Raw genomic sequence first — 12,213 nt, forward strand, 5'->3', positions numbered from 1 at the left:
TAACCTTTAAATGCCAGTACCTTCCCTCAGAGATTCTCTCCCATTTATCTGTACATATCTTATTTGTACAGAGTTGTTTTTATGTTGTCTCCATTAGACCGTGGGCTTCTTGAGGATGGGGACTGTTTTCCCTTTCTTTATATCCCCAGCACTTAAGTATCTGGCATGAGTAGTGTACTTAATATGGAAACAGAGACAAAATTGTTAGTGATGAAGCCTTTGGGACAACTTCCCTTGAGAATTAGAATACACAGAAATGATATCTGGATTTCTTTCATTCAGTCAGCAAACATTTAAGTTTCTTCTCTCTGCCAGGCACTGTGCTGAGTGCTTTCAGAAACTGGAATTTTCTGAGAAACTTTTTTTTAAAGGGCTGTTGTTTTTAATGTATCTGGGCTGAGCTGCAGGACAGAGGGGTCTGACTCTAGCAATTTTTTGGTATGAGAAGAAGTTGGGAACCCCAGCTGCAGACTGAGAAGTCCCTGGAGCAAATATTTGGCCTCAAAATGAAAATGTTGGAAAATTCTCTTTCATAGGATCATATGTGTCACAGGAGGCTGAGGGAAAGTTTCAGAAACAAGGTCTTCAGACCGCTCCTCCTCCTTGAGGAGGTCTACAGGTTTGTATGCATCCTCTGGGTTGATCCCTTCCCTATATATGTATAAATACACACACGCACACAGGCACACACACACATATATGCAATAACATTTTAAAATAAACAGCTTGGATGTGAATAATTTTCCAAACTCCTATGAATCTTTTCCAGGAAGAACATGCTAATGAAGACATTGCTTTAGACAGAAACCTAGTATTCACTAACCTCTCCGCAAGAGCAACAAGCCTTCATTCTACAGGGCACCAGTGAAGGATGATGTTTCCAAGCCATAGAAACAGGACCAGTAAAAGCCATGAGTTGCATCCCTCAGTTTGGCTTTCAATGACTTTTATTTAAACATTCAGGAGGGAATTTTCATGTCCAAAAATGTTGTGATGCAACCTATGAGGTTGCTGGTAGATGTATATGGGTGGATGTTTTCTACCCTGCCTAGGAGAGGAGTAGAACCTCAGGAGATTACAGGAGGAGATACAGATACAGGAGATACAGCTCTCCCCACTTATGTATCCCCCCAAAGGACTTCATCTGTAGTTTTGGGAGCTGAGAAGCAGACAAAACCTAAAAAGTGTTCTTTCTCTGCATCTGTGTTTCTGGGGCTATGGCCATAGCTGATAGGACTGGACCATGTTCACCAAGTTCATTTCATACATGCCACTAGAAAATGAAATTTGGGACTGAGAAAGCAAATGTAGCCACTGTGCACCAGGTTTAGATTTGAAGGGGGAGCAAAAAATTAATCACAAGCCAGCCCTTTCAGGTTCCAGAGTCTATCCCTGCATAGTTTGGTATTTCTTTAATGGGTTCTGTCTTTCCTCTCCTTGCTTTCTCTCTCTCTACCCCCCTCCCCACCCCTGCACCCCCAGAACAAGTACAATGCAACCCATGAGATGGAACATAGGATTTAGACCTAGGAGGGGACATTGGAGAATGTCTAGTCTAACATCTTAATTTTATAGAGGAGGAAACTGAGGCTTCTCCAAGATCACACAGGTTGTGAACATCAGAGGTGGAAATTAGACCCCATGTCTTCTCACCTCTGCTTTCCCAGTGGTACAGCAACTCTTCTTAAACATATGAGAATGTTTTACTATCGCAGGAGGAAGGGCAGGCTCTTAGGCACCCAGACCCCTTTCCTCCTATCTAAAAAATAACATTTGTTGGATCTATGACTTGAAAGACTGGAATGGACCCAGGGTGCTTACAGTGTTTCTCTTCCCAGGGAATGCCACAACAACATATTCTTGAGAATGGAATTTCAATCACACAAATGTGGGATGACCAATAATTTTGCACACTGTTAAAAACAGTATGGCCTGAGATGAGGGAGGGACGAACATCTCATATCTCCATGTGCAAAGAATCTCAAGTAAACCAGAGGAGGTTAAGTGACCAAGGCAGAACATTATCCTCATTCCTTTTTTTTTTAGTTTGTATATTAAAATAATATTCTAGTTTTCTACCACATTTTCTTTCTGATTTTCTGCTAAAACACTGCACTGGTGCCTTGTTGGCATATGGAGGGAACTTTGGGGCATCCAAAAGTAGGCCAGTAGCATACAAGTTATTGTAGGTTCTTCCAATTTGGAAAGACTTTGAGTACGGACGTAGAAACAGATTGTGTGGCAGTCATTCAGACTGTTCTAAGTTCTGAGAGACTCTTCACTAGTAAAACAGCATGGTACAGTGGAGAGAGTGCCATATTAAATCAAAAAGACCTGGATTCAAATTCCACTTCCGTTACTTATTAGCTGCATGACCTCGGAAAATTAGCCTCGTTCTTTAAGTTCTTTTTTTATTGTTGGCAAACCCAAGCTCAATGTCCCTTCTCCACATCTCTCTTTTTTTTGTTTTAAAATCTATCCTCGGTGCCCTGAAGCCAACCTCATCTGCAGTTCAGACTCCCCTGAACTCCTGCCATTTATATAACAATTTTCCTAAGCCACCAGGTTCATGAAACCCAGGATAGGCTGCACCTGCTGACAAAACCATTCTGTGTTTCAGTCTGGGGTCCTTGATGACTGCGACTGCTTATTAGTGGAGAAGAGAATTCTAAAAGAAAACAGAGTCCAATCATTTACTTTAACAAAAGGTTTATTTGAAACAGGTTTGTGCAGACATACACCAGTCAACAGGATTGATCAAAGCTACAAATCACTAAATTCTCCGAACCCTCTAAAAAAAAAAACGCAAGTAAATGACCTTCATTTGTATTCACTCCAGGAGGGAACCCAACTCCACTGTAATGTGCTCCTCTAATTTAACTACCAGAGGACATTAATAGGAAGTGAAAATGGCAACACTTCTAGGCGGAGGGAAAGAAAAAACCCCCCACACACCACTGAAGCTCCCGTCGCTCTGCTGGGAGCCAATTAAACATTCCCCTACAGCACTGCTTCACTCTGCATATCCAGATTAAAACCTCCCCATCTAAAACAATATTTAAGCAATCCAAGCACAGATATGACAGACAAGGGAGCACGTGACTTTACTTGCTGATGAAAAAGACACAATGATGATTTTGTCATTCAGACAGAAGAATATTTGACCTCCAAGAACAATGGGCCACACTCTAGTGAAATATCCAGGACCTAGACCATTCCCATCTGCGTCTACCAGCACTGAGTACGAAGACCATCTTTGTGTCTCTACATTTGCTTTTATTTGCTTGGCTTTCATATTTAGAAAGAGGCCATCCAGTATGAACTCTGGGCACATTCATAGCTGACAAAGTATGAAAGGGAGAGAATGAGATTTAGTATGTGCACTAACTTCCTGATAAGAGAAAATGTGCTTATTCCCAGCAGACGTGACTTAGCTTGGATTGCTTTTGTGAACCAGTAGAAGTTTTTTTTTTTAAAATTTCTGCCCAGTGACTAAGGAACCACAGCACGATATTCCATATCCTTCCAACTTGACCATCTCACCTTCTAAATGGGTTCATTCTATTCCTGAGGTTTATTTCCAGTTTCTTTTTCCCTCGCAAAGGATGACTAATCAAATTGATCTTGGCTTGACTCTCATGTTTTTTTTTTGGAATGATTAGTTGGAGATTTAACTCCAAGTTCAAATTTCTTTTCTCTTTTCCCTCAGTCATAGTGACCCAACACTACATAGTGTGAACACATGAAGTATTTAGTTGTCAATCTTTTTACTAAGTTGGCATCCCTTCCTTCACTGACCCAGTAGAAATGCCTTCTGGTTAATGTTGTGAGCCTATGTGATCTTCTTGGTCTGAAGCTATGATAGAAATACTAGGGTAGACATCTCACAGGTATCCAGGGCAAAGAATCTACATTTGAGAATAAGCTACCTTAATGCCTTGGGTATCAGATCATCCTCCCTGACTTGTATTTAGCCTGCTTCCTTTCTGTTAGTGCATAAAGTGGACACATTACTTCCATAGGTATTGTTCGTAATCATAATTACTTACAAATTAGGCCTCCTTTTCTCCAGTCTTCCTTTAAGGACTTAACATTCTAGCCAGCTATCCCTACTTTTTTTTTTCAGTAGCCCTTCTTGTCTTTAAGACTGCCTCTTAGATTCCCAAATCAAATGCAAATTAAGCATCCGATACTTTAAGTTGCTGATTTGGAGTGAATTAATATAAGATTAGAGAAAAGTGTTATGATGTTGGCCCATTCTGGCCCCAGAGGAAAACATGTAATGAGAACAAATCAGTCTCACCCATTATACAAGAAACAGAGCCAGAGAACACAATGGTTTGAGTCTGTCCAAATTTCTGAAGGAAGGTAAACCATTGTTGAATGGCCATGCTTATTTTGTAAGCATAGAGTTTTTAGTGGAGAAGTAGGGAAATGAGTAGAGGGATGGGGTCACTAAAGTTTTGGTCTTGAACCTGGAGAAGTCCTATAGATCCTTGCTCTCTCTCCTTTCATAAAACTTAAAACATTCGGCAATGTGGAAAACCCTTGAGATTGTCCTCGGACTCCTATTTCCATATCTTCTTCCTATCCGTTTAAGACAGAAAAATAACCAGTTATTTGGGATGGCATTAAATCATCTTCCCCAAGGCTACCTCACTTTAGGCCCCTGTAGTCCAAATGATAAAAATCCATTGGATAATGCCCAAATATTCATTCTTTTTTAATCCCTCCTACCCACACCTCTCATTTATTCATTTGCACCAAGCATTCTCTGCCTCTTAATGATTATGATGGGAGACACTGTCCTTTGGTCTGACCTGGTTAACTCATTTCTTTGATATGTTAGCATGTCAGACTTCACCCAGTTACCAACTCCCTGTTTGTATTTTTCTAAGGATCTCAGGAGATGAAGGATTCCTTACAAATGCTGAGGTTAAATTACTCCTTGAATTACTTGAGGACTAAGACCCTGGGCTGTAATTCAAACCTCAGCTGAAATGTGTGCAGTTGTTTTCTAAACAAGGAATAGATCCTTTGGAGCAAGGCTGTGGGAAGGATTCCAGGCAAACTTAGGGGCTGGGATCTGAAAACTTTAGAAACCAGGAAATCAGATGAGAATCCTTTCTTCATTATGGTTCCAAAAGCAAATTAAGGGGTCATTGTTATAATAAATGGAGATTTTTAGCTTCCTGAAAAATAGTCAAGCTTGGTGTCCATAATAGATACATCCAACACATTTCTCGACATTAGCAACTAACACTCTGATTTTTTCCTCACTATTTCTCCTTGACAAGTTATTACCGATTTCCACTGCCAGTTCCCTACAGCAAGACCTGAAGCCTTGTCAAGGAAAAAAAAAGTCAACAGACGTCTCAGCAGTGCTCTGCTAAAACCTTGGTTCACTTTTTAAAATATTACTCTAAAGGTGTTAAAGAAACAGTATCTTCTATCCACAATGTGCAGATATGGCACGGTACATTGATTTCAAACCAAAAAGTTTGTGTGTTTTCTTTCCTGGGAGGGATGGCAGGGTGGAGGAGGAAACTGGGAAGTGAAACCCTAAATATTTTAAACTGAAGAGAATGGTATAGATGCATCAATGGCTCCCCAGAATTTAGTTCCAGCATATTAGCCAAGAAAAAAGAAAGTCCTTTTTGATCAGAACTGAAGTGTTAATCCAGATTGCCAAGCAGAAAGCTTCAGTTTATTCTGCTCCACCACTCTGCCCAGTCAATCACCTTTTCATGGCATACTTTCAAAGGCTGTCTTTGCTGGCATAAGCGTCTCTGCAAATGAACCCAGAATTCAGTTTACACAGAGTGACCTGTCCTTTCTTTTTTGCCCAAATGGCCAGGAACGTGCTAAGTCATCATCTACGCCCAGCAACTATACAGAGTCAGTGGTATATACCACAATAGATTAAGGCTTGTAGTGGTTCCAGAGAACAAGAAGAATGCTAGGTCTTGACCTAGGGTGGGTTTTTGCAGGATTAAACCTGATCTAGATTAGGATCCTACAGTACTAATAAAGTTTGACCTTCCAGTCGCAATGTCACATACTGTATGGTCCAGTGACAGCTCCCATGTGGGATTTCTACTGAGCCAACATCCAGCACATGTGTCTTAGTACAATCTATTGCTTCACTCCAGGGAGGTTTTGTGCATGGCATTCTGACCTCAATTTAGAGATAGGGCAAAATGATACAGCCTCTAAGTCTGCACTAGCTAAATAAATTACATCAGATGACAGCTGCTCCTCCTAGGAAACTGGATCATTCATTTGGCTATAGGAAGGCTCTTTGGATTAAAGAAAAAAAGAAAGGCATCATCTCCCTCCATGTTTTCCTGCTGTATAGATTTTCTTAATCTTTCTAGAGCTTGGTCCTTCTTTTAAAATGGAAAATGTACTTAAAATCTCAGGAAAGGTGGTCTGTAGTGGAGTGGGAAAAAATGATTAATGGATCTGACTTGCTAAGACTGAAGAAGGTCTAGAAATAGAATTATTTCTTATTCCACCCTTTCCAAACAGGATTCATGAAAGAGTACTTAAGATTCTAGAATTATTGCCAAAGGTTAGAGCAAAGCTTTCTTTTCTCGCCCATACCTTAAGCACTCTCTTTCCCTAACACAAGTACAACGGCATTTGGATCTTTGCTACATGTCATTCCCTCATGGTCACCATTGGTACTGATTTTCCCAAGCGGTCAGCTTCGAAGAGCTGTCTTGAATTATGCTATGGAATGAAAGAGCACACTGCTCTCTTGATGTGTGGGGAAAGAGATTTTTCTGCCCCTTATAGTGATACTGGGAGAAAGATGACCCATACCTATTATCTCATCCTTCCTGTTGCCTTGTGTTCCTTTCCCAAATCTCATTTCCACTGAACTTAGTATAGCAGATCTTTTTTTGTGAATGCAAAGTATTCATGCCTGGTAAGCCATGAATGACCAGAAACTAAATGTCCCGAAAGCCAACAGTACTGCTCTTTCGTTGTGTGCATTTTTAAGAGTGCCCTGGTCCACAGAGAGACTGGGAAATGTCAATCATTAATAGGCTGCCCAACAGTATTTACTTCACACCAGTCAAGAATCTAGGTTGGCGACTCAAATGAAAGGGGATGTGCCTAGAGGCTGGTAGCTAACTAAGGTAGTTGACTGCTCTTGCTCATACCCCAAGGCATCCAGAGGTTAGTAGAATTTGGAAATGTGGCATTGCACATCATTGTGCATTCCAGAAAATGTAGTACTTGGGCCCATTCTTTTTCTTAGGATTCAGGATGCTCAGTTAATCCTGAGGAAGGTACAAGTGTTTTAAATGGTCAGAAATAAATGGATACCCTACCAGAATGCAGGAGTAGGTTTCCTTTCCAGACAATGTTTGGGATGTTGGTCAGCATTTTTCAATTAACACTTCATCTTTTAATTCTTTGTCCCCTCTCTTGGTACCCCTCCCCACTTAGTGGACTGATGGTATAAACATCCTGGGGTTCATTCTTTCAAAGGACAGTACTGTACAACAATGTTCAGTGCTATACATAGAAATCTTTTACCAAAAGGCTTCCTTCTTGACATACTCACTGCAGGATTAATGAAAGAAGAGCCCAGTTCCCAGGCTGGATTTTTATAGTTTGTTTTTCTAGAGATTAGCAAGAACTCTTCATGACTTGCTCCCCTACATTTCCCCCACCCCCAATCCACCATTCCAACCCTTACAATCCTTCCTTTTTCAGTCCTTCCTCTTTTCTACTTTCTTCCTTTTGTATACTTCTCCTATTCTGTGAAGAAGCACAGAAGGACAGGCTGGGATTGCTAGCCCTTTGTCCTTTTCAGAGAGAAACACTAGGACTCATCTGAAGTATAGCAGGTGAATATCCAGCAGGGGCTCTGAACTCCTGACAGCATGGGTGTGGATTCCAGCAGCAGCAGGGACTCCAAAGGCACCAACCTGCTGGGTGTAGCAATCAGGGGACAGGTAGTAAGGGAACTTCTTCTACCACTTCCTTATGTGCTGCAGATCCAAAGGCAGGTCCTGTGCACCAGCCACCAAGAGATTGCCTCGTGACAACAGAACTGATGTGTAGAGTATATGCAGGATGGTTATGTCTATTCTATGACAGTAGAGGTCAAGGAGAGAGGGGCCAGGAAAGGTATTTCTCATATCCAGATCAGGATTCCGTTGAGTTTGCAGGCCTAGAGGCCAGAAGCTGGGGAAACCATACGGTTGGGACAGCTGCAGCATTGGGTTACCATGCCACCAGCACACCTGGCCTGCCATGCAGAGGGTCTGAAGGGAAGAAATACTGTCTGTGCATATGGGGAAGAAAAAATAGCTAGAAGGGACCTAGAAAGAGCCCACAGGATGGCTGAAGAATACTTCATTAGAACACCTATGTGTTAGCACAGCTAGGAAGGTAGAAGGCTAAGAAGGTTAAGATAAATATTCTCAGATTTGTCATCCCATTACATATTTGTAATTTTGTTGCAATCAAGAAGTTTATGTCAACTTCATACAAACAAAATTTAAATCAAAGCAAGGGGAACAACCAGTCTGGCGTAAGGTTTACATGCTGCTGGCGCACTTAATCTGCAAGTTAACAAAACAGGAAGTTTCCATACCTCTATTCCAATTACAGTAAGATAGGTTTCTCACGGAACATAAAATTCTTTTACCTTTCTCCCAGAACAACTTGTACTGATGTTTAAATATTGGTGAAACATAATGTTTTTAATTTCACACCTCACAGAGCACAGTCGAATGCTTCATAACGACATAAACAAAAGTTAGGCAGAGGATTGCAGACAAACTGAACAACGATTTCCCCCACCGTGTGTACTCAGGGTTTGCAAAGGGGAGACAAAATTAATAAACTTGTTGGCTAAGGCCACAGAAATGAGTTTTCTTTCTGGTGTTTCAGCTGCTGTTGCTGCCAGCCTTAGTCTGGGATGCTGGATGCAATCATCTGATTCTCATCAATTTCCTGATATCCACTGAGGAAGGGAGTGTCCTACTGTACTCCAGCTCTCTGTTTGGTTGTGTCATAGGAGCGGACCACTTCTGACTGAGAGACCACTCCGTGTTCTTCTTGGGAAAAAGCATATCCATCTGAAAAAAGGGAGCACAGAGCAAGTTAGTTCATGAACACAATTCAGAACACTGGGGATGATAAGACTGTCTTTGTACCACAGAGATGGTTACCCCTGTAGCTGAAATACTGGTCAGAGAAATCTCAATCCAATTTGGCTAGCCTGGACTGGTTATCCCAAGGTGTCATGTGTCACAGAAGAGGAAGAAAGGGACACTGCTGCTTTGGCTTTTGAGTGGGATCATTCTCCCCTGCACCCCATCTCCAGCAAGGGTTCCTAACTTGAAATCCACAGAATAATACCCCCTGCCCCACCCTCACTCCTGCCCCAAGAGGTCCATGGATGGATTTGAAGGAGTCTGTAAACTTGGATAAGGAAACAAATTTCATCTATATGTACACTAACCTTTAGTTTCCTTTGTAATCTTATGTATTTGATTTTTATGCTTTTAAAAACATGATTCTGAGAAAGGGTCTGTGGACTTTACCAGACTGTCAAAGGGATTTCAGACACAAACAAGCTTTAGAACCCTTGCCCTGGTGACTGTGTCCATGCTAAGATCAGAGCAGACTCTTGTTCCATATGCCTAATCTGTTTCCCTTTCTTTCGACCCATCTGCTCATTGCTGAAAGGAGATCTAACTCTGGGATAGACAGGTTTCCTGGTTAGGAGACTCCTGCTGCCAACCTCAGACCTTATAAGATGTGTTAACAGGGAATGCATTGGTCCATATCTAGATTTTCCCAACACCAATCAAGAGATTTCTGTAGCGGAAATGCCAGACTCTGCCTGTAACTGAAGGCTTACAGAGTAATTTACAAAGTTGTAAACATGCTGAAGGAAAGAAAAAAATATTAATACTGAAAGCTGGCAAAGGTATTCCATGATGCCCTGAAGCATTCCTAGGTTTTTTTAAAAAATCAGATTGATTCAGACTGGCAATCAGATATTTAAAGTGGATTTCTTCCAGTTTGAATAAAAAAGGTAACATGTTGAACTTCTTAAGAGGAATTTATTGATCAGCAGTTCAGGCCACAGCAGGCTCATTTCTTGCATTGTGGTTCAAAGGAAGGATGGCATTCACAATCCAGGTTTGAGGAAAACTCTGGATTCCTCTTCCTTCTCCCTAACAGCAGGCTTCTCCCATATTAAGATGTCAAGGAAAGGACTTTTACATTGTTGGCTGGACTTTGTAAGTCAAGGGGTAAGAGAGCTATCACACTCAAACAATAAACACTGTAACTAAATGAAAGCATAATTAATAATAATGATAACAAAGAGGTGGATATTCTCATCCAGGTTCATTCGTTTAAGCTAGTCTTTGATTACGTGACTCATCACTGACAATAGGACAATTAATCAGCAATCATCCTTTAAAAGGAGAAAAGAAATATCAGTCATCCAAAGTTGGGATCAGGCAATGTCTACTGGATTCTAAATAAAGCAAGTGTGATTGTGTGGATGAACTGATTTGGTCTTTAGAGGAATGCCAAATCACATGTGTGTGAGTAGGTGGATCACTGTGAAAAGAAGCCTTGAGAAGAGGGAAAAAACAAAAACAAGAGGAGAATTTTCCTTCTTTAACATGGGATAGTGAAAGACCATTCTGAGTCATCATCAAGCCTCTTGTGTCCCAAAGCTCTGGGTGTCAAATACTTGGCCCTCCTAGAAAGGATAAGGAATAGACTCTCTTATGGTCCTCAAGCAGAAAAGCACAAAGAATGAACCAAGAATTAGCAAGTTTGGAGCAGTCATGCCCATCTGTCCCCAAGAGATGTGTTCACTGGGTTTGTTTGTGGACATCGAGGTGGAATTGAGCAACGCTGGAGGAGAATTAGGAAGATATAAAGGAGAGAATCAAAGGGACATGAAACAGAAGGGCATGAATAAGCTGGGAGAGAAAAGGGAAAGGAGTTTAAGAGGAAGAGTTCGTATCTGTAGAATCTTGGGGGAAGAAAGGAGGGAGAGAATCAAAGGTGCATTATAACTCTTCCCACCTCAGACTCAGTAAATTCAAGTAACTCCCCCCAGGATCCAACATAACAATCCTCTGTCGGTGTTCAAAGCCTAGCTCTCCCCACTGCCCACTCATGTACACAACAGCCTTCCTGCTTTTATTCCTCACTCACCAAGTTCCCTATCTGAACTCCCGAACGTTTTCTCTGGCCATCCTCCAGGCCTGAATGTTCTCTCTTTTCATCTCCATTTCCTGGCTTCCTTCGAGTTCCTGAACCCTCTTAATTCTATTGCCTTCCTTCTGCTGATCAGCTCCAATTTATCCTGAAAACATGTGTGTACCTACTTGTTTACATGTCACCTCCCTCATTAGACTGTGAGTTCCATGAGGGCTAGGGTTGTCTTTTCCCTTTCTTTGTATCCCTAGCCCTTCCTTTAGCACAATGCCTGGCACATAGTAGGTACTTAATACATGCTTGCTGATTGAGTGACTGAAGAGAAAAAACAGTGACAGAATGAAACAAGGGAGAGGTTTTGGAAACTCTTTTAATAAGGTGGGATCCCCCCCCTCAGTAATTGGATATGTGAGCCTGGGGTTCTTCCCTTGATCTGTGTCTGGAAATGCCAATGACCTCCTGGGTCAAGATGAGTCCCATGTGTAGGATGATCATGTGCTGGTCTGTTTCTCCTGTGCTCCCACTGAACAAGTTTATGTAAAATCTCTTTTAATTGGCTCCCACGAAAGGTTGTTGCATAACCCTTAGCTTTGATTCTGATTGCTTTAAGACTTATGGGTAAGCTGTTGGATATCACAGCCCTGACATGGTCTTCACTCTTCTTCAGTTTTCCTAGGGGCTTTTATATTCTCTTGGAGTTGCCTAACAGGATGGACATCACCACTGTTTTCAATCACCAACCTGGACAATGAAAACTTCCCTCTTCCATCTAGAACTGGGCTGTTCCAAACCTCCTTTTCCCCTCCAGCCTAACCTTTCAAACCACACCTCAGATTCCCCGCTCAGAACAAGGTACTCATTGTGAAGAGTCCTTACTTCAGTCCAAGTACGAAGTCTTTTCTCGGGAGTTTTCAAAGCTAAACCTAATGAATAATACCGCCTCCCAAAGTAGGTAAGCAGAAAGCAATCCTTTTGGGTTGGACTCCTTTGGCATTT

General features: G+C 41.6%; 1 protein-coding gene across 7 annotated transcripts in view; it reads right to left on the reverse strand.

Annotated features, from left to right (window-relative positions):
* Positions 1–2,692: 2,692 nt before the first annotated feature.
* The window catches only part of ATP8A2 (ATPase phospholipid transporting 8A2), a 761,757-nt gene continuing 752,236 nt past the window's right edge, over positions 2,693–12,213 (reverse strand). For all 7 annotated transcript variants that reach the window (XM_072611751.1, XM_072611756.1, XM_072611754.1 and 4 more), the window contains one exon: positions 2,693–9,104. In XM_072611751.1, the coding sequence (XP_072467852.1) occupies positions 9,007–9,104 (98 nt within the window). In that variant the 3' untranslated portion in view covers positions 2,693–9,006. The remainder of the gene's footprint in view (positions 9,105–12,213) is intronic.

This window comes from Notamacropus eugenii, chromosome 5 (genome assembly GCF_028372415.1).
Source record: "Notamacropus eugenii isolate mMacEug1 chromosome 5, mMacEug1.pri_v2, whole genome shotgun sequence".
Lineage (NCBI taxonomy): Eukaryota > Metazoa > Chordata > Mammalia > Diprotodontia > Macropodidae > Notamacropus > Notamacropus eugenii.